Genomic DNA, 25,662 nt, shown 5'->3' on the forward strand with positions numbered 1-25,662 from the left:
AAATGAAAATATAATATAAACGATATATACATTTGAAATAGAATATAGTGACAGTTGAATGCATCGCACATTAGCCATTGAATTCCACCGATACTGAAGAATAGGAATCATGCGAGCGCCTCCTTGTGGAGAGATGGCCGCACAGCATCTGGTCCAGCAGCAGCTCTGTCTCCAAACAAACAGCTGATCTCAGACTCTTCTCTCCTGTGGACATCCGGTGAGTCCAACAGTCTCTTTACTTCTTGTTCCTCTGGACATTTGTGTGAGAAGATGTTTCTCTAGTGGAGGAAAAGATTCGTTTTTATTGGAAAGAGGGTTCACTCTGCTCAATGTCTGAGAAATAGAATGATTTGAAGTGATTGTGTGATGTTTATCCCTGAACATGTTATTTTCTTGTTTGTTAGATCTCTGGACTCTTCATTGTATCATTCAGACTTTTTCTTTCCTCACTACTTTACGTTGTAATTCTGTGTTTACAGACAGAAATGTTTGTTAATTCCACATGAAAAGTTTCTAACCCGCAACCTTTGGAAAAAGGAGCTACGTTTTATTTTTATTTTCTTTTCTTTATGGGATTCACCTGAGTTGTTTTGTTGGCAAACACATAAAAAACTACTTTCAATAAAACCACTTTAAGTGTATTACATACCGTGCAGATGCTAATTAAAGGTAAATACATTTTCAATGAAATCATGAGAAATTAATATTAATGTTCATTTCACTCAACTCACTGTTTGATTCGCGATATTTCGTCTTTTCATATATCTGATATGTTCCATGGCACATTTAATTATGTTGTAAGTTACTGGTGGTGGCAATGTATGAGACAGTAACTTATAATAATGAGAAACTGTCATTATTTTTGAGAAAGTAGGGACTTAAAGGATCTTTATTTTTATCACCACAGTGGCGGAAATGAGCTTTAGACTTTTTTTAAACTTGAAATTTTTTTTTTTTTAATTTTATTTATTTTATACATGACGGGACGGGAAAGGGCGGGGTCACACCCGGGGCGAGGCGGTGCTTCGCTGAAGGGGTGGGCTTGGCGGAACGGGACGGGTGTTGCCGTGGCAACGGTAACCTCAACGTAACGTCCGTAGATTTAAAAAGCTGCAGGTGCCTGAGTCCTCCCGCAGAGGACGAGACCCGTAGAAGAAGAAATGCTCGGAGTCAAACACGCGGATTACTAAACAAGTTGGACTTCACAGAGAGAAGAAGGAGAAGAAGGAGAAGAAGAAGGAGAAGGAGGAGAAGAAGGAGAAGATGGAGTTCCAGGCGACGGGGACGGTTCGCTCCACACCGAGTCGACACGAGAAAAGTTTGGGGCTCCTCACGATGAAGTTTGTGAGTCTGCTACAAGAAGCTAAGGACGGAGTCCTGGACCTGAAGGTGGTGAGTGACCGGGGGGGAGGAGGTTCAGGGGTTTTGTTTCAGGAGGAGTCCATTGTTTTTCTCCTCAGGCACCACCCGCCGTGAACAAAGACACGGACAGGCAGGTGCTCTGATTTGTTTTAACAGGTGGAGGAGCGAGTCGCCATTAGCCAGGCCTCCTCCTCCTCCTCCTCCTCCTCCTGCTGCTGCTGCTCCTGCTCCTCTGGGGGTTCACTAACACTTCGTGGTAGAAAGTAACTCAGTACTAATACTTTATACTTCATTTTATACTTAAATATATTTGTATTGTCAATATCTCCATTAGCACATATTTGTTTACAGTGACAGCTTTGGCGAGACTTTCATCTCACTGCAGTTATTCTTAACTAATTTTGACCTTTTATTATTCCGGCTATCTATCTATCTATCTATCTGTCTATCTGTCTGTCTGTCTGTCTGTCTGTCTATCTGTCTGTCTGTCTGTCTGTCTTCAATACAGTTTAAAGGTACTTGAATGTTAGTATTTTCATTTATTTCCTGTAGTTGTTTTTTTAGATCAACAACAAAACACAATAAGCTGATAAAATAAAGTTTCACATTTCAGATTGAATCAGTGGATCCCAACATTTTAGCTTGTGAGTAAAGTACAAGCAGAGAGTAAACATTAGAGAAAGTTCCCCAAATGAAAAGGTTTGTTTTTCAATGGGACATCCTGTGAAGGGGTTGGGCACCACTTGACCCAACTGCCTCATGGGGTGGATAATAAAATAATAACCAGAAGTATCGTAATATCATTTTCATCAATTGCAATATAACAAAATATACAATGTGCAAGCATGGTGAGGACGTATAACACATGATTTGTTTTTATGTTCTACCTCAGATTTGTAAAATGTTTGGGTGTTAAGCAAATGTCATTCTCCAACCTTCACTTATTAAAAAAGAGTCTCCAAACTTTAAATACAGAATAATTTGATATTTATCATATTAATCATCAATACTGACTGATATGAAACGTTTGACATCTTAACACTCGTGGCTGTATCGTCCGGCCCTATCACCAAACTTTCAAGTTGAAACTAGTCCCACCAGCTCCAGCAGCTACAACAGTAATGTGTCAACAAGTAGAAGTTCTTTCTTGAAAGTTTTCTTCTTGTCATCCCCCAAATGAATGTGTTGCCTTCTGGCTCAAACCCTAAGGTTTGAAAACCGTTTACCTTTCAGCTCTCAGTTTCTTGACAGGTGGATTTGTCTTTGTCAGACCTACCTGAGGTGACCTCTACAAATTCTTTCATTCTCTGTGATTAGTAGTTTTCCCTCTCTTCTTGCGCGCCAAAGCTGGCTAATGTTTACACGGCAGGCTCCTCACACCATTTCCCTCCTCCTTCATCCTCTGCTATTGTATGCATGTCCTCTTCAGCCAAGGGCTTTGATTTGCTCCCTGTGCAGCTTCATTTGCCAAATGTTTAATTTGTTGGCTCCACTGAAGTCTCCTTTTTTCTTCATTTCATCCAGTGTTTGCTGCACAAATGTCCTGTTTTTTTATGCTAGTGCCCGTTTAAAGTGCTGAACCCTGTCAACAAGAATTCACATTAAGCTACCACAGAGTAAGACCCTTTGTGAATTAACAGGCTGCAGACAGTTTGGCAGTGAAGCAGAAGAGGAGGATATATGACATCACAAATGTCCTGGAAGGTGTGGGGCTGATTGAGAAGAAAAACAAGAATATTATCCAGTGGAGGTTTGAAAACGCGTTTTTCTACATGGTACAATCAGTAAAGTTAAATGCATGCATGAAAAGTAGCCATAGAATTCAGACATTTTATCAGCCGCAATGCTTACGATGCCTCTAAACCTGCTGATTAAAACACTGGTGTTAATGTCTCATTGTCCAGGGGCGAGAACACAGGAAGCCAAACTCAAGAGATGCTGGAGCAGGTCAAGGTTTTGAAGGCACAGATCTCTGAGCTAGAGGCCCAAGAGAAGGAGCTGGACAAGCAGAAGGCCTGGCTGGAGGAAAACATCAAACACCTGAACCACGTTCCCATCACCAGCACATATCCTTTATTTCAAGATGAAGTTTTTGTCAGTGGTTTTCTCATTTGCCCCGATCAATTTCTTAATCAGTTAAAACTAAACAAAAACGGGTTTTATTATTATATTTCATGTTTAGTGGAAATCAAAACACCCACATTCTTACTTTGTAACCTAACCTAAAAGCTGCCTCCAGTCTGACTCATCCCATCAAGTGTTTGAAATGTCTTTTAATGTCACTTGGTATACTCTGTACTCTCTGTAGTTAGTAACTCAACTCCTCTTTGAGTCCCACATAAAATCCTTTTTTAATCCTTTCAGCATTGTTTGAGTTTTGAGCAGAGAAAATGCTATGAAGGAAGGTTTACCGATATAATTGCTATTGTCAGTGTCTTCTGAAATCGCAGTCAGGTTAATCCTAACGTCCCAAACGTTCAGTCTTGTTTTTCCAGTTTATTGCCTACTTTCTCCTTCCATGAGTAATCCTGTTCCTGTTCCCTTAACACTTCTCCACTTACAAATTTGTGACACATGAAGACGTCTGCAAGGCCTTTAGCGGCGACACTCTTCTTGCTGTTGTGGCTCCTGCTGGGACGCAGCTGGAGGTTCCATTACCTGAAATGGTTGGTCACTTTTCCAATGCTCTCAAATCTTCACCAACACGCTCCAGCAAGACTAGTTTTCACCACACGTCTGTTTTCACCTCTGCCAAGATGGTAATGTTTTCACCCCTGTCCTTTAGTTTGTTGGTTGGTTTGAATGTTTGTTTAAAAGCAAGACTACATGAAAACCTTTTTTCCTTGTAATGTCAGGATTGGTTGCTCTTTCTGTGTTTGATTATTGTTACGTTGCCATTTGAGTAGTTTACCCATGCTCAGAAAGTGTGACCTCACACTCTTGATGATTTCACAGTAGAACAGCCCTGAGCCCTCATGGACTTTTTGGAACGTGCCTCAAGGTCTGAGTCCTTGAGGGTGGACAGTGGGACTGGAGAGAACCTGCAGAATCATGTGCTAATTTTTTTTGTGGGTTCATCAACATGTTGCTGCTCCCCAGGGCCAGAGCGGTCAGAAGAAATACCAGGTGAATCTACGCAGCCACTCGGCTCCCATCCAGGTTATCTTGATCAACAAAGATTCAGACTCTTCAATACCAGTGGTCTTCTCTGTGCCACCGACCGACGACATCTGTTCGATGCCAACCCCACCGAGCACCCCCGCCAGCCTGCAGAGGTTCCACCTCTCCACGTCCGTGTACTCCACCTCTAACACCACCTCCTCCTACTGCAGCCAGGACTCCCTCTGCTCAGACCACCAGATGGTGCTACCAGAACTTGATGAAGTGCTGACAATGTCGTCCACCCCTCCTGATGTGCAGATGGGTAAGAACAGGGATTTTGATATATGAGCATTTATTATGCTTCTTATGTTGTGCTAGAAAACCACCACATACAACTTCTATTAACATTTAAAGACTTCACTCAGGCTGTGGTGAACATAATATGAAAATACTTGATATTTGTGCAAAATTACAAAAAACAAGCCACAGCTTCAGCAGCTTCTACATATTAAATGAGAGATCCTGTTTGCACAGTATGTCTAACAGAAGTCTCAAATTCAGTACACAATGAATAAATAAATAGTGTCCTATACAGAGAGGTACAATTTCATGTTACAATTCCTCTGACCTGATTTAGCTGAGGCAACATCCTCAACAACAAGAAAAGGAGATTTTATATGGAGCTTCTGTTGCTGAGTGCACTGGGTGTTGCGGTTAAATGAGATCAGAAATGGTGCAGAGAAATTGACAGTGGTGTAGACTTATACCAAATACCACTGGTAATATCCCTCATGAAGAGAAGTCTACTGGACATTCACACTTATTATTATTAGTTACAGCTGTGTCAAACTTCAGCTTGCTATAAATAGCACATATTTATAATTGAATTTCTATTGAATAAACTTGACAGTGACAAATACCGATCATAGGGGCTGTAGTTCGTGATGCTATTTAATTATTTAACAGATGATAGTCATCTATGCTATTTACAAACTACTGTAGTAGTAATGTAATCACAAGCAGAGACAGTTTTTCTAAACTGTGTTCTTAGCAACTCTCCCATGTCCAATAACTGGAACTAAATAATTGGAAATCAAACCCTGCTGACAGACAAGAAAAAATACTGGCATTACGAAATTATCATGAGAATTTGACTCACTGTCAAGTGTCAACTGTTGCCTGGACACGCTAGAACATGAAACTTGAAAAGAGTTCCTGCTTGTTTCTATGAAACTGTCATGAAGGCCTGATTGTTTAAAGCATGTTTAAAATTTCTCAAGTTCATTTTCATAGTGCATTTAGATTACCAAAAAAACACAATGATCCATATATCAAGTTTTGGTAAAACGGTTGTAAAAAGTATATATGATTTGAAAAATATGGGGTAAAAATGTCATTTTTATTTGCTTAACAAACATAATCATAAGACTGCATGCTGTGTGGGTATAAAAGCAGAGATGGTGACGATACCAGAACAGAAAATAATGTTGGAACTTTGTAAACACATTATCTTAAACTTCTAAATTCGTCATTTTCTGGACACAACTGCAGATACTGAAGATACTGAACCCCAAAATGCCCCTCATGGAAATAAGTGCTGCCCATAGATGCATTGTATGAATATGTGTGAATGGCAAAAAACTGCACTTTGAGTGGCCATCAAAGACTAGCTATATGAATACAGACCATTTATGCATGAATGAATGACTCATCCAGATCCAGGATTTCAAAGAAATGGATGAGTCAGTGCTGCTCTAATCATGTGAGAAAATTAAACGATGTGCCAACATACATCCCCTTATACAGTCAAAGTGAAACTCGCACTGTCTTCAGGAAAGCATGAGGGATTCTCAATACAATGCAGAAAACCAGAAAATGTATTCAGTTATGTGTCGGACTATTTCTCGGTCTGAAAGCTAATCTAACAAACAGATGCGAGAGCGGTATCAAGCATTTAATCTGACGCTTGGCAAATAAGCTTATTTCCTAAAATCTTGTAATTGCTTTTCTCAGGGACTCCAGAGCTTCACTCTTAATGTGTCGTGTACTGTCCTCATCTACTGGTTCTAGGTCCAGAGTTGAACCCTGTAATGTTGCAGGATTCCTCAAGCACTTGTATATTTGAGTATTCTGTTGGCCTGCTCCCTTCAGAGTGTCAGCCTGTGGCGGTGTTTGAGCAGCAGCAGATGGACCTGGCGGGCTCGGAGTTCCAGTCTGTGCTGGACGTGAGCAGCCTGCTGAAGGTCAGCTCTGCTGGAGGCCCCATGAAGGACGACAGAGACAGTAAGAGGATGTGAACAGGGAACAGACTTCATTCTGTTATCGAATGCAGCAGTGAGGCTCAGGCTGTTTGAACTGTGTCTGTAAAAGCTTTAGGATCTAGCTTGTCTTAATTCATTCAGCATTTTGTTTCGGAGCTTTGGGACGAGGCTGAATAATATATTTATACTTTGGTACAAAATGCACCGTGAAACACAAAAATTCAGATTTGTTGTTTTCTTGTAGGTGCTGTTGATCTCATCGATGAGCTAATGTCTGCTGATGGTAAGAATCTCATTAATAACAACAACAATAATAATTAACTGACTTTATTTATTTATTATGAGCAGTTACACATCTGGTTTCCATTTTCTCCTCCATTAGACTCAGTGTGATTGGTGGGTGTGATCCAAAACAAAATCTGTTTCATTTTTTTACCACACTCAGCAGTGATAGAATGGGACCTGCAGTCCACCTAGTACATTTAAACCACTAAAGCTCAGCAAGTCTAACATTTTCAGGGGACGTTAACATGTTCTTTTAACATGCTACCTGTCAATCACACGGTATCCACGCCCCCAATGCATACTGTGCTTAATCATCCATTCTACTCTACATGGGACAATCATTTACTCTTGAAACAAGAGACTTGGGAATCATTTTTTAAAAGCTTGTTGGGAACAATAATGTCAACCTATCCATGGATGAGTTTCTTGAAAGGATCAGTTTTTTCCTTTGTCTGCTTCTGGCAGACTGAGCATTGTCATACTCAGTGCTATGCTGCTAGCATAGCAAACAATCTATATCTGTCTTTGTCTCATTTATGTTTCTCTCTTCACACACAGGGATGGACTACAGCTTCAATCTGGACGACAGTGAGGGGGTGTGTGACCTGTTTGACATGCAGATCCTAAATTACTGACGGCTGATATTGGACTCTCCTGTGAGCTTATATAATCTGTGAAGATGCTTCAAACACACCTTTGCTCATTTTTGTTATAGTTGCACAGCTGATACTTAAAAAAAAAAAAGAAAAAAGCATCCCGCACACTTAAGACTTCAACACTGAGTACAAGAATACTTTATTTACTACACTGCCTCAGTCAACATAAAACAAAGTGCCTGAATGAAAAAACCTTAATATATTTACTGAGCCAAGATTCAAAAGTTTTTACAAGTGGCAAGTTGCAACATTGCACAGGGAAGTTTGGTGCCGTACTGGAAGAAATCCAGGACAGATCCTGTAGCATCCTACTGATTCATTTCCATGTGAAGTTTGTATTTTTCCACATCCGCTGGAAAGATACTTGAAGACAATAGATTTATTTCCTGTAGTTTATCAACGTTTGTGACTGTGACAGTGTTTTCCGTCAGAGGACATTTACAGTAACATGTTCAGTATTGGCTTTTTTCTAATGTTTGATACAGGGTTCATGATCTAGTTCAGGGTAAGTATGTTTGTTTTCAAGGAAACCATACTGTGTTAACAGATTTATAGTTATGTCATATTGTATTTAAAGAGTGAATGCTTTGGTTACTTTTTGTAACCTTGTTCTTGTGAAAAATGCCAGAAGGTTTTCTTTTCTATTGTGTCACTGCCATTTTAGGCCTCTGAGTTTTTTTGTTTAAAAATAATATTTTGATATTATTTTACATTTATATATATTTGAGATTTTTTTTTTTTTTACTTAATTTAAGAAAAGACAATTCTTTGCTCTAATTTGAAACTGAAGCTGGTTGACTGCCTTAATTGTAATTTAGAAAGTTAATTATCCATGTTTCTCATCTGACACAATAAATATTACAAGCCTTGTGGCTTTTTGAATATTTATATATTTTTTTTAATTACAAGAAGCCATGTTTTTGTTGCGTTTTGTCGTTTCTTTGCACATTTTCAATAAATGTATTTAATCTCAACGTAAGAACTTTTCTTTTCTCACAAGTAATTATCATAGTTTGATTTGAAAACGTGGAAATGAGGGACGGAATCATTTCAACATGGGTTCTGTTTTTTTTTTTTTTGGTGGAGCAAAGTGTAGCAGATGGTAAATCTCAATGAAATGGTTTCCACATGAGATGGCGCACATACCAGAGCAGGGCTTGTTAAAGGATTTATTTATCCGTGCTAGCTGGGACGCAGACAGAAAACTAGAGTGCATCTAATATTTGGATAATAAAACACATCCACTAAACTTTGTAGCGTGGTATTTACATTGAACTTTAAAGTTAGAGGTTTTAATCAAGTGGAAGTTTAAACTGGTCTAAAAGGAAAGGAATAACATCAGTGTTAAAGGAAAACATCTGTAATGATCTAATAAGGTTTGCAGCATCAATGGAAATATAATATTTTAGGTGTTAAAACATCGTCTCACAAGGAGGTTGTTTTTCACTCTCTTGTGGAGTTTGGCTCTTTGCTCTCGGGAAGAAGTGAGGCGTACATGTGTTTCAGATATTCAGAGGAATCCAGGAAGCAACAGAACTGGGACTTAACCACATGAGAGGGAGTGAAATCCCACTGGGTTTTGTAATTCATGGTCCACTGGTGCAGCTAAGAAATTTGGGGCATAGGGTGAGGAACAGTGAAACAAAATAGTTTGGTGTCAATGGCATGGAATCAAAAGTCCGGTCCTAACACATTTATTTTCACTCTTGAATACTTTGGTATGCGCTCAGGAGTACAAAGGTCACAGACATGAAGAATCTTTCATATTTGACACTAAATTTAGTGTGAATGCTCATCCAAAGAAAATTTTTATAACATTTTTTTTGGACAAAAAACACATTTTTTTGTGAATAATAAGAAATAACACTAGCATGTGAACTATCCAGCTCTAGAATAAATTCTTTGAACTCTATAAAATAATTTGAACCAGGCTATTAAGGTCCAACCAAACATGTATTTTCCATTCATCAGTTACTTGAAAGAAAAAAAATGAAACTAAAAGCAGAGACATACACACATTTTAAATATCAACCACATGTTGATATTGAGGGATATACATTTTTGTACAACTTAATGGGTTTCTACACTAACTGAATCCACTCTTATGCTACTTACACTAAATATGTGGTCCATGTGAAGATGATCATTGTTGCACACTAATGACTCATATTGAGAAAGTGTTTGTTGCTTGAGATGCACTGAGGGAGTTAAATGACATCTCCATCCCTTCCTCTGCAGGAATTTCTTTCCTCTTCGTCCTCCTCTTTCTTCTCCTCTCACCAAACCTCTTTGCCAGTTTTGTCAGGTGCTGCCTGAAGGACGAGCCCACGAAGGCGTAGAGGATAGGGTTGAGGCAGCAGTGAGTGAGGGCCAGGCTCTTCGTCACCTGAGTCACCTTATCCAGCACTTTACTTGTCCCACAGTGGGTCACAAAAGCATAGACCGAGTCCATCATTCGATAAACCTTCAGCACGTTGTAAGGCAGCTGCGTGACCACAAACACTCCCACTACTATCAGAAGGACACGCAGAGCTTTCCATTTCTGGCCTCTGCTTTCTACAGGGAGACCCTTCAACGCTCGGGCCATGCTCCAGTAACAGATCACCATGACCAAGAGAGGAATCAGGAAGCCCAGCAGCACCTCTGCTATCTCCAGGGCAGCTTTACCTCCTCGACCCATAGATGGAGGGTAGACTGCCAGGCAGACGCTCCGATTAGATGCCCACCTCACCTCTGAGAGAACTAAATCAGGAAGACCGAGCATGAAAGCTGTTGCCCAGACGACAAAACACACCTTCCAACAGTGTCTCCTACAAAACATCCTCTTCTGCAGCCAGCTTCCTTGGTCCTTCCCTTGTGCCCTGGCTATAGCGAAGTGACGGTCCAGGCTGATGCAGGCCAGCAGCAGCATGCAGCAGGTGAAGTTGACTGTGTAGCAAGCTGAGACGACCTTACACACGACCAACCCAAGCTCCCAGCCCCTCCGAGCGTCAGAGGCCCAGAACGGCAGCATGAAGAGTAGGAGCAGGTCGGCCACAGCGAGGTGGGTCAGAAATGCATCCATCGTGGTCTTGAGGCGTTTCTGGTAGGCGTACACGATCACGACTAAGGCATTTCCCGCCAGTCCCACCACCAGACACAAGGCGTACATGATCGGGAGGAAGTAGCCGGCAAAGGATCGGATGTCCGCCTTCTCGCACAATGTAGGGTAGTCATCGTAGCTGAAGTTAAAGCTGATGTTGTCATGATAGTAGTCGTAATCGCCCTCTGACATATCCATGCTAATCTGAGGGAAGACATTTTGGATTAATCGTCTTTATAGTTCTCCTCGTGCAACATGGAGAAAACGTAAGTTAGATCTTGGTTAATTAAAGGCAGAGTGAAAGTGAAGTGATAAATGTTGATGGGATCAAGTAAATAAAAGCAAGATTTAAATCAACATCAGTTAAGTGAATTTAGCTCGTTTTCGATCTCCACACCTCTTACTGCTCTGCTAACTACCCGCACTAGGTAATGTTTGGTTTAACCAGAGCAAACCTCATTCAAAATCATTTTTTAACTACACTGTTAACTGAAATACAGCCTTGAAACTGACGCTTTTTCAGTACGTCATGTGGCTCAATTCATAAATCTAATGCTGTTCAATCAAGACTGATGTTTTTGGGCAAGTCTGAGCAGCAGGTCCTGGTATTTCAGGATGCCAGGATATCATAGTCAGGCAACTACACGCAGCAAACTGCTACGATTACGTAACACAACTAAATGAGAACATTCAGGCAGCTAGTCTGTAGTAACTGGCATTATGTGGAATTAGAATTCAGGCTATAACAACATTGGAATAATGTGGTCGATAGCATGTCACCCAAAACATGCATGTAGACACTTTTATCTAACTGAAACCGAAGATTAGTCATGAAAACTTAGATAAGATAAGGTAAGATTTTATTCTAAAAGTCTAGTGCACACTGAGCTGAACTGCAGATGCTCCAGAGAAGGAAAACATATCTCATGTAAAACAGATACACTCCAATCTTTATTTATTTGTTTGGTTGTAGGCTAATTATTGTTTCTTGATGAAGTCAACATCTGCTGTTCACATCTGGCCGTGTCCTGACCTGCCCTCTTCCTCTCTGTTATTCAATCACCGAGATAATAAAATGTTGGTTCTTCCTCTATTCAGTAAAGGGTGGAGGAAGATAGTTTCCATAACTGCAGCTTGTATAAACATCAGATTCCACTGAAGATCCCCCTGATGATGTTTGTCCTCTGCATATTTAATACACTGAAGAGAAGATGAGTTGTTGAAAAACTTTTAAACCTTTAAATCCCATATGCATCACGGATTATTGAGCAAACTAAGACAAATTTATTTTTTTAAACTGTGACAGCATGACAACCACAGATATGGAAACCAAGTTTTATATTCCATCCAATTAGTACATATCTTCACTGACTGTATTAAAGATATTTTTTTAAATTTTAACCAAAGTATAACCGTAACCCTTTTTTCCCATTGAATCCTTTTTTACTAATTTAAATGACAGCAATGAATAACATCTAGAGTTTAATCTTTTTTTCTTTATTCTTGTGCAACAGTATTATCAATACATATGTAAAGTAACAGTCCAGCTATTGTATTATTGGATTACTATTACTGAAGCAAAGGTAGAAGTTGACTGGCATAGCTAGCTCTCCAGTGTAGAGAAATCAATTTCAATATTACTTAAGATCATCAAATGTTTGTGTGTAAAATATTAACCAGCAAAGGAACTTTAGCAACAAGCTGCAAAATAGAAACAGCATTGTTTCCCTCTAAATGTTGCTGGAAGAGAAAAATGGAAAAGAAAAAGTACAAATATCTTAACTTAATTTACAACATAAGAATACTGCTCACAATTGAATACATCAGAAACAATAATCCTGTGAGATTATTTGTAAAGCAGTATGTTATTATGACAGTACCATTATGCATATCAACATGTGCTGTTACACTACCTATTTGTTTGCAGTAGAAATACCTTTACTTGTGTAAGGGTACATCAGAATTATTAAATATTTTCAGATAGACCTGTTAAAAAAAAATACACAAAAGGAAGTATATAAATTAATAAAACAGTCTGTGTTCTCGATGTTAAATCACAGTGTTCGTACAAGCAGGTATTTGAAGAGGTGTTGGAGCATCAGGACACAAAAGCAGAGTTTAAAACAAAGCTGAAACCGATCTGCAGGAAAGATTTATACTGATTTGATACTCACTGTGTTTCATTCACCTCTCTGTCCTGTGTGTCTACCCAACGCACAACAATCTAAATATTTTGTCTTGCATCGGAATGTGCTCTGCAAAAGAGACTGCGTCTGGTGTGACTCAGTGACTGGGTGGTGGGAGGTGAAAGAAACATGCTCTATGCTTTTTGTCTGTCAAAGTGGAAACACTGATTAATGCTCTATCAACACTTAATCAAAAACTTTACTTAAGAACATTTTTGAGGTTTTAACATTGTACTTGAATTATTTTACTTTATGCTATTTATTACTTTATTTCAGACGGAAACATTGTACCTTTTTACACTTTATTTCTTATCAATAAATGAAACAACATATAAAAACACATTGATTTCATATAAATATGTAAAATAAAGTATAGCTCTAATTTATTAAGATGCATAACAAAGCACAAAGTGTGTTACTGCTGTTAGAAAATATTAAACTGTGACTCCATCTTGTGGTCACATTGTGCTAAACATGGAGTAACATAATAACAAACATTTGTAAACATCATAACTGTAGCTCTGAAGACTAAAATATGTTGTTTTAATTAGATGATGTCAAACTGTTTTAATAATTGACATAGAAACAATTCAGGAATAGAAAAAAAAAAATCCCCACAAGTCAATTAAATGTGTATAATGCAAAATGTAGGATGTAGTTTAGTATTGTACAGGACAGCTCCCTCTAATATTACACTTATTGACCTTATTGTTTTTCTTTAATTTTGGATTATTCAAAGTCTCCACTTAGAAAACACTTAGCATCTGTTAGAAGAAGCTAAAATGCTTTTAACTTCAAATCATCAAACACTGCGTCTGTGATTGACGGAGTCCAACAACTGTGTCAAACAGAAAACCACACATATCAATATCTGATAGAATTTTTTTATTTTAAAGTTTTGTTGCTGTGAGACTGAAGATTAGTAATAAAGATTTCATAGCGTGGCAGTTACTGAAAAGCTTGTTTGAAATCTCTGTTGATTGATCTGGTTTCCATCACCCTGATCACTGAAGTTTCTCTGTAGGACGTTTGACCTCTTCCGGCTTATCTTTAGGACCGGGCTAAACAGCAGGAGAGAAAGAGATGCACAATCATTTATCCAACAACAAACCACTGCGTCAGTTGAAATTAACCTTCTCATCCAAATGTAGCTTCTGAATATATTGCACAAAATACAGAAGAGGAAAAAACAAGTTTACCCCTTGGCAAAATGCCACCTGCTCCTAGATACCATGGACATCGTCTAGGCTTCCCAACTGTTGACTTGACTCTTTTCGGCGTCCCTCTTTTTGCCAGTCCTCTCTGTAACAAAAAGAGAAGAAATCAAGTGTTATCATTCACAGAAAAGAATTAATTTTATCTGAGCTTCATTTTTCAAATTGGTAATCTCCCAATCACCTCAGCCAGTTTCTCTCTAGTGCAGATGTGGTAAAAACACTTTCCCAGGAAATGAATCTTAACGAAGACGTATTAATGGTGTTGAAATCTATGACTTTGTAAAATTTGTTGTAGATTATCTGACTACTCGCTTTTCATTAAATTTTTATTTCTAAGGGGTAGACAGACATGTGGGATTGTTTGGCTTTGGCAGAGTTGTGTGCTCTTCTGAGTGACATTTAAAAAAAAGTAAATCACTGCAATTTCTCTCTCTCTCTTCTTTCAACAGTCTGATGAGAAAACACCATATAAATCATGGACCTTCTTACAAAACTAGAAAAGCTCCTCGTCCATCATCTTACCTCATCAAGAAACTGTCTGCGATCATCTGTCACCACAGCGGCTGCATCAGTGGAAGTGAAGGTCGTGATGAGCAGGAAAACCTGCAGACACAACACGGCCAGCAGTAACCTTTTGTCCATGGCTGATAAACTGCAGAGTCTGATGCAGCTGTGAAACACACACTCTTTATAGCCACCGCCAAACAACGACTTCCAGGTGAACAAAGAGGAACCAGCAACACAATTACACAACTTTATGTCATCAGCCAGATGTCACAATTTATTAAGCCCATCTTTCACAATCTTATCAAGCACAACATCTTCATTGTAGGAAAACAATATATAGACTAATATACCTTTATCTAAAAAATATGTTAATTAAAATGTCTTTAAGCACAGAAATGCAACTTAACTTCAAGTGATGACATATAACAGCTCACATTAAGCAGCAAATTAAGAGTGATTCATTATTACCAGTAATTCATTAAACAATAGTTGTTTTTATTGTTCAACTTTTAGTGTAATTGGTAAAGTGCACATCTAATTATAAATATTGAAAAATGTTGCCTTCCAGGGATTAACATTGGAAATTAACAGATGCTAAAAATTCAGTGATGCATTACATTGGATAATTATTGTCCAATTCTTTTTGTATTTTATTCGTCCCTATGTTACAATTGGTCAAATGAAAGAAAACTATCTGTGGAGGATTTTCAGTTTTGAACTGAGCAGCTCCCAGATCAGTTAATATCAAGTTAAACTGTTGAACTTACACAGACTACTTTTTAAAATCAGTCAACCAGAAATTTGATTATCTTTCAAAAATAGATGTAGTAATCTGTTTTGCCACATCAGGCTTACTTCACATGTCCTATTAAAGGATTTCTGAGAAATTGGTCTCTTAACTTGCAAAACATTATATGGATGAATTACTACATACGTCTTATATGCAGTGATTGCATATTATATATTGTGGTACTTAGTATATTGCGGCATTTAACATAGAGTATTATGTGTGTAGAGGATTGTTAGTGTCTGTCGAGATAGAAAGGCTTGGGCATGAGCCTGATAACTTCTCTTCATCTACTGAAGCAAAATACTTATGGCCATTAGCATACGGCTAAAAATGACAAAGAGAAACTACTGAACCTGCAGACACACAACATAACCATAAAAGGACACAAAATATCACAAAGAGACAAGTTGCAGAGTATTTGTATTTGCGTGCTGTGACGCCAGTGTGTGGTCTTCTGGGCAGTGGATTACTCACTAACACTGCAAGTGTGGACATTGGGGCAGATCCTATCAATTCTGTCAACAACAAGAGGCAGAGCATCACTTCTTACACCACAGTCTGAGAAAAGAACCACACTCTTTGTGTTGTCGATGTTTGATGTCTTAGTTGAGGAGAAAAGAGAAATTACAGATTATTTTATGTCTTTGGGCCTCAAACAAAAATAAAGCAAAACCTTTTGGGAGCATCTGAATTATAGTAGTATATTTATTTATAGTACTGGGGCCCGACGAGGCCAGGGCATGGATCAGGTTTCAGAAGATTTTACTGTAAACATTTTGAGAAAATCAAAGTTAGTGCTCATCAGGGCACTCAAAACTTGCTCATATTAAATATTATTTTTTAATTCTACTGTAAAATATTCTGAAGTGGACAGTGGAAATCATCACGAAGAAGAATGAGCTGAAATATATTAATAAATATGACATGACCACAGCTCCATTGAACCAACAATCCCATTGTCATTGAGCAGCAATGATTTTATTCACTTCTTCACTGATAAAATTGAAACTATCAGCGAGAAAATTCACCTTTACTCCCCAAAAACTCTGTCAAAAACTATCACCTATGAAAAATGTGTAGACCTAGACTCACGGTTGGATCAGTTCTCCCAAATAACCCTTTCACAGTTATCTTCAATAGTCTCATCCTCTAAAACTTCAACCTGCTTGCTGGACCCCATCCCTACTCAGCTCTTTAAAGAGGCTTTCTTAGAAGTCGGCAGCACTGTATTGAATTTTATCAATAGCTCTTTATTAACTGGCTATGTACCACAGGCTTTTAAACTAGCAGTAATTAAGCCTCTGCTAAAGAAGCCTAGTTTAGATGCAGGTATCTTAATTAATTCCAGACCTATATCAAACCTCCCATTTACTTCTAAACTTTTAGAAAGAGCCGTTGTAAATCAACTGCTCGATCACCTCCAGAGAAATGATCTGCAGGAGGCCTATCAGTCTGGATTTAGAATGCACCATAGTACAGAGTCAGTACTTTTGAAAGTTTCAAATGATATTCTCCCAGCCTCTGACCAGGGACTTGTCTCCATGCTGGTTATGTTAGATCTCAGTGCAGCATTTGACACCATTGACCATAACATTCTCCTTCAAAGATTAGAGCAAGAGGTTGGGATTGGAGGGACAGCATTAAGCTGGTTTAGTTCTTATTCATCAAATAGATTCCACTTTGTTAGTGTTAATGATGAATACTCATCATACACTAAAGTTAATCACGGAGTTCCACAAGGTTCGGTTCTTGGTCCAATACTCTATATCTATCTATGAAGCCAGACGAACTGAACCATTTTATTCGATTTCAAAACTGTCTTAAAGACAAGTGGTGGAAATGTATCTCGAGATGTGAAATAAAGAGTTTCTCAGACCGGAGTTGTCTTTAGGTCTTTAATGGGGCTCTGCAGAGGGTTTCACACTCAGCATGAATGTTCAGAGTGGAACAACTCCGAATAGGGAAAGAAGAAGGTTTTATACAGTCAGGTAAACAGGAAACATAATAGACAACTGTTTTTGAGTAATAGCATGAAAAACTGAAGCCACCTGTCATCTAGTTGAAACAGGAAGCTGTCGGCTTTTGCTTCTGTGTGAAAGAAGAAGTTTGCTACTGCAAAGATCAGTATCAACAAGAGGATCATCATCAAAAATTCACACAAACTCTGAGGTGACATCTGAAAATAAGTTTAGCAGTAGCTGGTTTTGGATGATGAAAGCATCGATGTGGATGTGGCAAGCACGGGGAGTGCAATAATTCTGAAAACAGCTAAAACATTTATATACGTGTCAGAGTCAGAGCCATCGGAGCAGTTAGGGTCGCAATAGTCAGGAACTGGGAACAAGTCAGGAGTGTCTGCAACGGAGAAGAGTATGGACTGATATGAGAGCATGGACTTAGTAACACCTGCATCAATTGTATGGGTGATGAGGCCTCATACACAAGGGATTAAACAACAGCCACATAGGGCAAAGATAATCAGACACAGAGCAACAGCAGAGAGAGAATAACACCTCTCTAATTATGAAAAAATGTCTTCATGGAGAACCAATCAAAGGGATGGGCAACGCCGGAATTCTGTGTCCATTCTTTAGTGAGGGATTCTAAGGCAGCAATGGCTCTGGAGACAGAACCATCGGGTGCTGTGTTGTTTGGGATGAAAGTACAAGAGGCATCTCCGAACATGAAACATACGCCACCTCTTTCAGCTAACAACAAATCAACAGCCATCCTATTTCGCCAGGTCATAAGGGAGGTGGGGAACAGTTGCTCTGCAAGACCTGTTACAGCAGCAGTAGTGAAGTTAACGAAGCGTTGTTGATTATAGTAAAGATAATTAATCCATTCTGTCTTTTTATTCTCAATAGCAGTGCCAATCCACGGAATTGTATGACAAATCCACTAGCAATTTCATTACGAGCCTTATATCATCTGGAACACCTCTGGGCATCCCGATAGCATCCAGGTCAATGGTCTTATCAAAACTGCCTAAGGGACCAACAGAGCGCTTGGTGATATGGTGACACTGACCGGGAGGGAGAACAGACAAAGCACTTAGAACATCATTTGAAACTGGTGCAATGTGGACTTCCTGGGCTAAAAGAGCTATGGCACACAAACCAGCCCAATTAGCAGGGAGGTGATGTCTGGTAGTACCACAAATCCAAATAAGATCGGGATACGGCCATAACTGCCATCCTCTATTGCCAGGCCCACCTTAGAGGACTGGGGATTACTAGCAGATTTGGTAGGGTAGAGAGTGTGGATTTTGTGACAAGGTAATGAAGTGGCACCTACTTGTGTGTTACTGTAGGTCCGATTAAAGCTGGTGAATGTCGCATTGGCTGCAATTGGAAACTTAATAGAGGTCATCTTTGGTGGTTCTGGCGTTGTAATTGACATGTCAGGGTAAGTACGGAATAGAGTGCTGTTATACCGCCAACGTGTCTGTCTAGATGCGCGCACAGTCTAGGGGGCAAACTTTCTTGCCTTTCCCTCCCTCAGATTTGCACAAGTCTGACATGATCTGACAAATGGTCCAGGGTACCTCCACTGGTCATCATGTGATTTGGAGAGCGTGACGTGAGGGCTGGAATTCGGAACGCAGAGCTGTGACTTCTGTTGGTCAGTGAGTGAGACAGCAGCTGCACTCTTGGAACGAGACCAGAAGATGTAAGACACAACCAGAGAGTCCTCAGGAGAGGAGAAAAACACAGTTTCATAAGCATGATCAGATGAATCTGTCACATGTGAGGTACAATGCAATGCCTCTTTGTGCATAAAGTCAGAAGAAGAATTGACAAGAGAGTGTGACATGGAAAGCAGATCAGAAGAGGCATTCATGGGGAGATGCCACTGATACACAAACAGCGGCTCATGTTTGGTCTGTGACATGAGGAAAGGAGGTGAGGAGGAATTATGTGTGACCATCACGCCTTCATGGGAGGATACCAGATTGAGACCTAGCACAATCATTAAATCTCTTCCCAGGAGGTTGATGAGACAACAGGGAGAAAATAAAAACTCATGATTATCATCATTATTTGATGTGTGTCCAACTGAGCGGCGCATTGGAGAGGCTTTGTGAAATTGTCTTTTACTGTTGCGCCGCTTGCGCCTTGAGATAAAAAATAAAGGGACCACTCATTTCTGGAAGTGTGGGCCATTAACACACAGTTCAAGTTGAGGCATTTTCTTGAAAGCATCACTATTGTATTTAACATAAGAGCCAACAGGTTGTATGTGCTCTGGCGTGTAAGTGGAGGGTGTGTATGTTCGTGTGGTTAGTACAGCAAGCTTCTCTTTATTGCATGAGTGTGTGTTCCCTTTCTCTGCTCCTCTGCGGGCAGACGAGTCATCTTCCTTCCGCCCGTCTCCCCCACCTTTTCTGCATCTCAGTCAGATGTGGAGGCTCTTGCAGCACCGTCCACTCGCTGCTGGGGGCAGTCTACTGCCCAGTGTCCCTTCTGCCTGCAGATGTAACACTCATCTCTGGCAAGTGGGGCCTTTCGATGGTGCCTACGCCCACGTCCAAGTCCCCTCACTTCTCTTCCTGGAGCCGTGAAGTTGTCTCTGCTGGCGCGGCCACCATGGTTAAAGGGCCCTGCCAGTGCTGACACAGCCTGCATCATAGTGAGCTGTGTTTTCTGGAGCTGTTGATCTTTCTTCTGCTGAGCATTGTCTTTGGCTGCCTTCTGTTGTCGTTCGGCATGTTCAGCATGACGCCTAACCTCGGTCAAGCGAGCATCCTCAAGCCCGATGCATGTGCGACCTTTGTCTGCCCGTAGTGGAGGGAGCAGACCATTCAGGGAGGCCCTGGTTTGTTGCCAAGGTTGTCAGGTATGGGGATGCCGCTGTGTTGATTAAACAGGAAGGTCAGACGTGAGGAAATCCCCCACGGTTTCTCCTGGTTGTTGTTTGCACCTCGTAATTTTGGACATGTCAATTTTATTGGGAAAGGCGATCCTCAGGGCGTTGAGTAGTGTATTAAGAGCGTTGACATATGCTGCATTAACAACATCATCCCAGTGTGATGAGATTAGACAGAAATCAGCCCCAAATTGTTGACGTATCTTTGCAAAGTCAGTTGGACCTAATTTTTTCATCAGGATTCGTCTTATTTCAGGCGTGAATTCACGGCAAAATACCTCAAACTAGGTGGCAAAAGCTGTGCCTGAGTTACGTGGATCAGGGAGATGAGGAAGTGCTTCAGTCATGTCAGTGTCAGTCCATGGGTGTCGGTCCCATGACGTCGATCATAGTGGTGGAGAAAACATCTCCTTGCTCCATGAAGTGGAGCCCAGAGATGAGGAGGAAGTGACGTCATCATCCGGTTTTCCTGTTGCACGGTGGACTGAAGGAGCGGTGGGTTGAGTCTGAGATGAGCCTGGTCGTTGATTGGTGGAGTCTAGTCTCACATGTTGTGTCTTATGGAGGAGGGTTTTGTTGTCGGGGAGGAGGAAAACAGGCGTTGAGGAGAGGACCGCCACGCCGTGTTAAAGGAGGATACCTTGTGATTTCTTTTCTACTTTCTTTGTCTGTTCTGTTTCTTTCTCATTTTCATGTTCATTTTAGTCATTTGTTTGAATGTTTGTTTTCTGTCCTTACATTCTGCCTGCTATGTTCTTCAATTTCATTCCACATTGTAACCTTGACCTTTTTCTTTGTTTTTAATTATTCCTCTTTCTTGAGGGGGGTTTTTCTTTCAGGAGTTTAATTTTATCAGTAGGCTTCTGAATGATCCATTAGGAGGAAAGCCAAAGTCTCTGGACCACACCGGAAGCAATGCCACACTGCCCCGTCCCCATTTATCACCCATGGAACCACATACACTAAGTGCAAACACTGATAAACTGTCATGTCAAATGTTGTTGTTGGATTCAACTTTGAGTCGGACAGAGAAAGACTGAGTTCCTGCTCAGGAATGCTGTTACAGAAATCTCAAATCCTGCCTGGTGTTAATTCCCCTGCTTTACTTGTGTAAGGGGCTGGAGTTTGCAGAGCTCATATGGACACAGTAACAAGAAGCATTAAATAAAATAGTCTCGTCAAGTTTAAGTATTTCAAAAAATACTAATAATAGTGATTTAACAATTTGTCACAATAATCTTAGTTTTGTGATCCAATCAAATGATATGTTGTTTTTTCAAGGTCAAATATTCAAGATTAAAATAAAATTGCTGTAATTTCCTGCAGCTTCAAATGCATGAGGCTTTAACGTGGACATTAGTCTCAAGCCCCATTGTCTGTATTTTGACCCATGTGAAAAATTTGGGAACTTAATTACAGTAAGATGCATAACAAAGCACAAAGTGTGTTACTGCTGTTAGGAAAATATTAAACTGTGACTCCATCTTGTGGTCACATTGTGCTAAACATGGAGTAACAGATAATGACAGACAAACATTTGTAAACATCATAACTGTAGCTCTGAAGACTAAAATATGTTATTTTAATTAGATGATGTCAAACTGTTTTAATAATTGACATAGAAACAATTCAGGAATAGAAAAAAAAAAATCCCCACAAGTCAATTAAATGTGTATAATGCAAAATGTAGGATGTAGTTTAGTATTGTACAGGACAGCTCCCTCTAATATTACACTTATTGACCTTATTGTTTTTCTTTAACTTTGGATTATTCAAAGTCTCCACTTAGAAAAAACTTAGCATCTGTTAGAAGAAGCTAAAATGCTTTTAACTTCAAATCATCAAACACTGCGTCTGTGATTGACGGAGTCCAACAACTGTGTCAAACAGAAAACCACACATATCAATATCTGATTGAATTTTTTTATTTTAAAGTTTTTTTGCTGTGAGACTGAAGATTAGTAATAAAGATTTCATAGCGTGGCAGTTACTGAAAAGCTTGTTTGAAATCTCTGTTGATTGATCTGGTTTCCATCACCCTGATCACTGAAGTTTCTCTGTAGGACGTTTGACCTCTTCCAGCTTATCTTTAGGACCGGGCTAAACAGCAGGAGAGAAAGAGATGCACAATCATTTATCCAACAACAAACCACTGCGTCAGTTGAAATTAACCTTCTCATCCAAATGTAGCTTCTGAATATATTGCACAAAATACAGGAAAGAAGTTTACCCTTGGCAAAATGCCACATGCTCCTGGAAACAACCAACATCGTCTAAGATTCCCAAATCTTGACTTGACTCTTTTCGGCGTCCCTCTTTTTGCCAGTCCTCTCTGTAACAAAAAGAGAAGAAATCAAGTGTTATCATTCACAGAAAATAATTTCTTTTATCTGAGCTTCATTTTTCAAATTGGTAATCTCCCAATCACCTCAGCCAGTGTATCTTTAGTGCAGATGTTGTAAAAACACTTTCCCAGGAAATGAATCTTAACGAAGACGTATTCATGGTGTTGAAAGCGACGACTTTGTAAAATTCGTTGTAGATTTATCCGACTACTTGCTTTTCATTACATTTTTATTTCTAAGGGGTAAATAAAAAGTAAATTACTACAATTTCTCTCTCTCTCTCTCTCTTCTTTCAACAGTCTGATGAGAAAACACCATATAAATCATGGACCTTCTTACAAAACTAGAAAAGCTCCTCGTCCATCATCTTACCTCATCAAGAAACTGTCTGCCATCATCTGTCACCACAGCGGCTGCATCAGTGGAAGTGAAGGTCGTGATGAGCAGGAAAACCTGCAGACACAACACGGCCAGCAGTAACCTTTTGTCCATGGCTGATAAACTGCAGAGTCTGATGCAGCTGTGAAACACACACTCTTTATAGCCACCGCCAAACAACGACTTCCAGGTGAACAAAGAGGAACCAGCAACACAATTACACAACTTTATGTCATCAGCCAGATGTCACAATTTATTAAGCCCATCTTTCCCAATCTTATCAAGCACAACATCTTCATTGTAGGAAAACAATATATAGACTAATTTACCTTTATCTAAAAAATATGTTAATTAAAATGTCTTTAAGCACAGAAATGCAACTTAACTTCAAGTGATGACATATAACAGCTCACATTAAGCAGCAAATGTGATTCATTATTACCAGTAATTCATTAAACAATAGTTGTTTTTATTGTTCAACTTTTAGTGTAATTGGTAAAGTGCACATCTAATTATAAATATTGAAAATTGTTGCCTTCCAGGGATTAACATTGGAAATTAACAGGTGCTAAAAATTCAGTGATGCATTACATTGGATAATTGTTGTCCAATTCTTTATGTATTTTATTCGTCCCTATGTTACAATTGTTCAAATGAAAGAAAACTATCTGTGGAGGATTTTCAGTTTTGAACTGAGCAGCTCCCAGATCAGTTAATATCAAGTTAAACTGTTGAACTTACACAGACTACTTTTTAAAATCAGTCAACCAGAAATTTGATTATCTTTCAAAAATAGATGTAGTAATCTGTTTTGCCACATCAGGCTTATTTCCACATCAGGATTTCTGAGAAATTGGTCTCTTAACTTGCAAAACATTATATGGGTGAATTACTACATACGTCTTACATGCAGTGATTGCATATTATATATTGTGGTACTTAGTATATTGCGGCATTTAACATAGAGTATTATGTGTGTAGAGGACTGTTAGTCGAGATAGAAAGGCTTGGGCATGAGCCTGATAACTTCTCTTCATCTACTGAAGCAAAATACTTATGGCCATTAGCATACGGCTAAAAATTACAAAGAGAAACTACTGAACCTGCAGACACACAAAATAACCATAAAGTGACACAAAATATCACAAAGAGACAAGTTGCAGAGTATTTGTATTTGCGTGCTGTGACGCCAGTGTGTGGTCTTCTGGGCAGTGGATTACTCACTAACACTGCAAGTGTGGACATTGGGGCAGATCCTATCAATTCTGTCAACAACAAGAGGCAGAGCATCACTTCCTACACCACAGTCTGAGAAAAGAACCACACTCTTTGTGTTGTCGATGTTTGATGTCTTAGTTGAGGAGAAAAGAGAAATTACAGATTATTTTATGTCTTTGGGCCTAAAACTAAAATAAAGCAAAACCTTTTGGGAGCATCTGAATTATAGTAGTATATTTATTTATAGTACTGGGGCCCGACGAGGCCAGGGCATGGATCAGGTTTCAGAAGATTTTACTGTAAACATTTTGAGAAAATCAAAGTTGGCATTTTTTTTCATCAGGGTGCTCAGAATTTGCTCATATTGAATATTATTTTTTAAATTCTACTATAAAATATTCAGAAACTTGACAGTGGAAATCATCACGAAGAAGAATGAGCTGAAATATATTAGTAGATATGAATTAATTAGTTATTAATATTTTTTTTAATAAATGTTTCTGTTTTTCGGACTAATTTTCTTTCTGAATTATCGAGATACTTCGAACTCCAACGAGAACCTCCAACCTGCAAGTGACTCCCATGGATCTGTGGTGACTCCTGCCCGCACATACATGCCCCATGTCAGCAGATCTGAATGGGCTTTCCTTCTGAACAACCGCAAAGTCCTCAGGTGCCTGTGTAGAGTCGACAAACTAATGATAGCACCATCTCTTTGACTTAAAGACAGGACTATCTCCCAGTGTCTTAAACCCAGATCAAGGTAAAACTTGATTAAACTAAACAAGCTGGTCATGTTTGTTTCCATCACATCGAGCTCCCAATAAAGGAATTAATGCGTATTTTGTTTCAAATGCTCTCTTAACTAAAAGAAAAAAAATTACTCAGAAAAAAAGTCTGAAAAACAGAAGAAAAAAAAGACTTTCTTACTTATTCAAAAAAACAAACCAAAAAATAAATTACTCATAAAAACCGGAGTTTTTTGTTTTTTTTTCAAGTGAATATACGCTTCCACTAACATGAGCCAGTTATGAGTGTCAATATGAGAAAGCAGCCAACTATGCCTTTAATTTCATAAAAAACATAAACGTAATATTCCATTTCATTATGCTTGTTAATGTTTTGTGTGGAAATTAAATGAATGATAAAAGTGTCATTAAACTTGTGTGTCTCCGGCCATTACCTGTACCGTACGACCTGGTATAGACGCGCATCCATTTTCAAAGTGCGGCTGGTGACCCTGACCGTCCGTCACTCCGGACCTCATGGTTCTGGGACTTGTCCTGCGGAGAAACTGAAGTTGATCAGGAACAAGCTTCATCACACACACACACACACACACACACACACACACACACACACACACACACACACACACACACACACACACACACACACACACAC

The 25,662-nt window shown here is 39.3% G+C and overlaps 2 protein-coding genes across 3 annotated transcripts; one reads left to right on the forward strand and one right to left on the reverse strand.

Moving 5' to 3' along the window:
• Positions 1 to 1,050: 1,050 nt before the first annotated feature.
• On the forward strand, positions 1,051 to 8,640 carry e2f5 (E2F transcription factor 5). Its single transcript, XM_069510871.1, has 8 exons — positions 1,051 to 1,392; positions 3,003 to 3,112; positions 3,267 to 3,425; positions 3,917 to 4,028; positions 4,462 to 4,786; positions 6,616 to 6,747; positions 6,970 to 7,008; positions 7,569 to 8,640. The coding sequence occupies exons 1-8, from the start codon at positions 1,264 to 1,266 to the stop codon at positions 7,643 to 7,645; spliced, it is 1,083 nt and encodes a 360-aa protein (XP_069366972.1). The 5' UTR covers positions 1,051 to 1,263; the 3' UTR covers positions 7,646 to 8,640.
• A 704-nt stretch (positions 8,641 to 9,344) lies between these two features.
• Positions 9,345 to 25,536, reverse strand: ackr4a (atypical chemokine receptor 4a). 2 transcript variants are annotated; one of them, XM_069510870.1, is made up of 7 exons: positions 25,442 to 25,536; positions 24,826 to 24,935; positions 23,035 to 23,182; positions 22,548 to 22,649; positions 13,848 to 13,995; positions 12,923 to 13,719; positions 9,345 to 10,952 (listed from the first exon to the last, which is right to left on the reverse strand). In XM_069510870.1, the coding sequence occupies exon 7, from the start codon at positions 10,944 to 10,946 to the stop codon at positions 9,831 to 9,833; it is 1,116 nt and encodes a 371-aa protein (XP_069366971.1). In that variant the 5' UTR covers positions 10,947 to 10,952; positions 12,923 to 13,719; positions 13,848 to 13,995; positions 22,548 to 22,649; positions 23,035 to 23,182; positions 24,826 to 24,935; positions 25,442 to 25,536; the 3' UTR covers positions 9,345 to 9,830. The 2 variants fall into 2 exon arrangements, with proteins under 2 accessions (XP_069366971.1, XP_019961952.1); XM_020106393.2 differs by lacking the exons at positions 22,548 to 22,649; positions 23,035 to 23,182; positions 24,826 to 24,935; positions 25,442 to 25,536 and adding exons at positions 14,134 to 14,236; positions 14,674 to 14,896 and having other exon boundaries at positions 12,923 to 13,995.
• Positions 25,537 to 25,662: the final 126 nt, after the last annotated feature.

This window comes from Paralichthys olivaceus, chromosome 16 (assembly GCF_024713975.1).
Source record: "Paralichthys olivaceus isolate ysfri-2021 chromosome 16, ASM2471397v2, whole genome shotgun sequence".
NCBI lineage: Eukaryota > Metazoa > Chordata > Actinopteri > Pleuronectiformes > Paralichthyidae > Paralichthys > Paralichthys olivaceus.

Bases quoted from the DNA above. Each gene is read 5' to 3' on its own strand.
- e2f5 (XM_069510871.1), top strand. From the start codon at position 1,264: ATGGAGTTCCAGGCGACGGGGACGGTTCGCTCCACACCGAGTCGACAC. The intron at 6,748-6,969 runs GTAAGAGGATGT...GTTTTCTTGTAG, and splicing joins CATGAAGGACGACAGAGACA to GTGCTGTTGATCTCATCGAT. The intron at 7,009-7,568 runs GTAAGAATCTCA...CTTCACACACAG, and splicing joins TGAGCTAATGTCTGCTGATG to GGATGGACTACAGCTTCAAT.
- ackr4a (XM_069510870.1), bottom strand. From the start codon at position 10,946: ATGGATATGTCAGAGGGCGATTACGACTACTATCATGACAACATCAGC.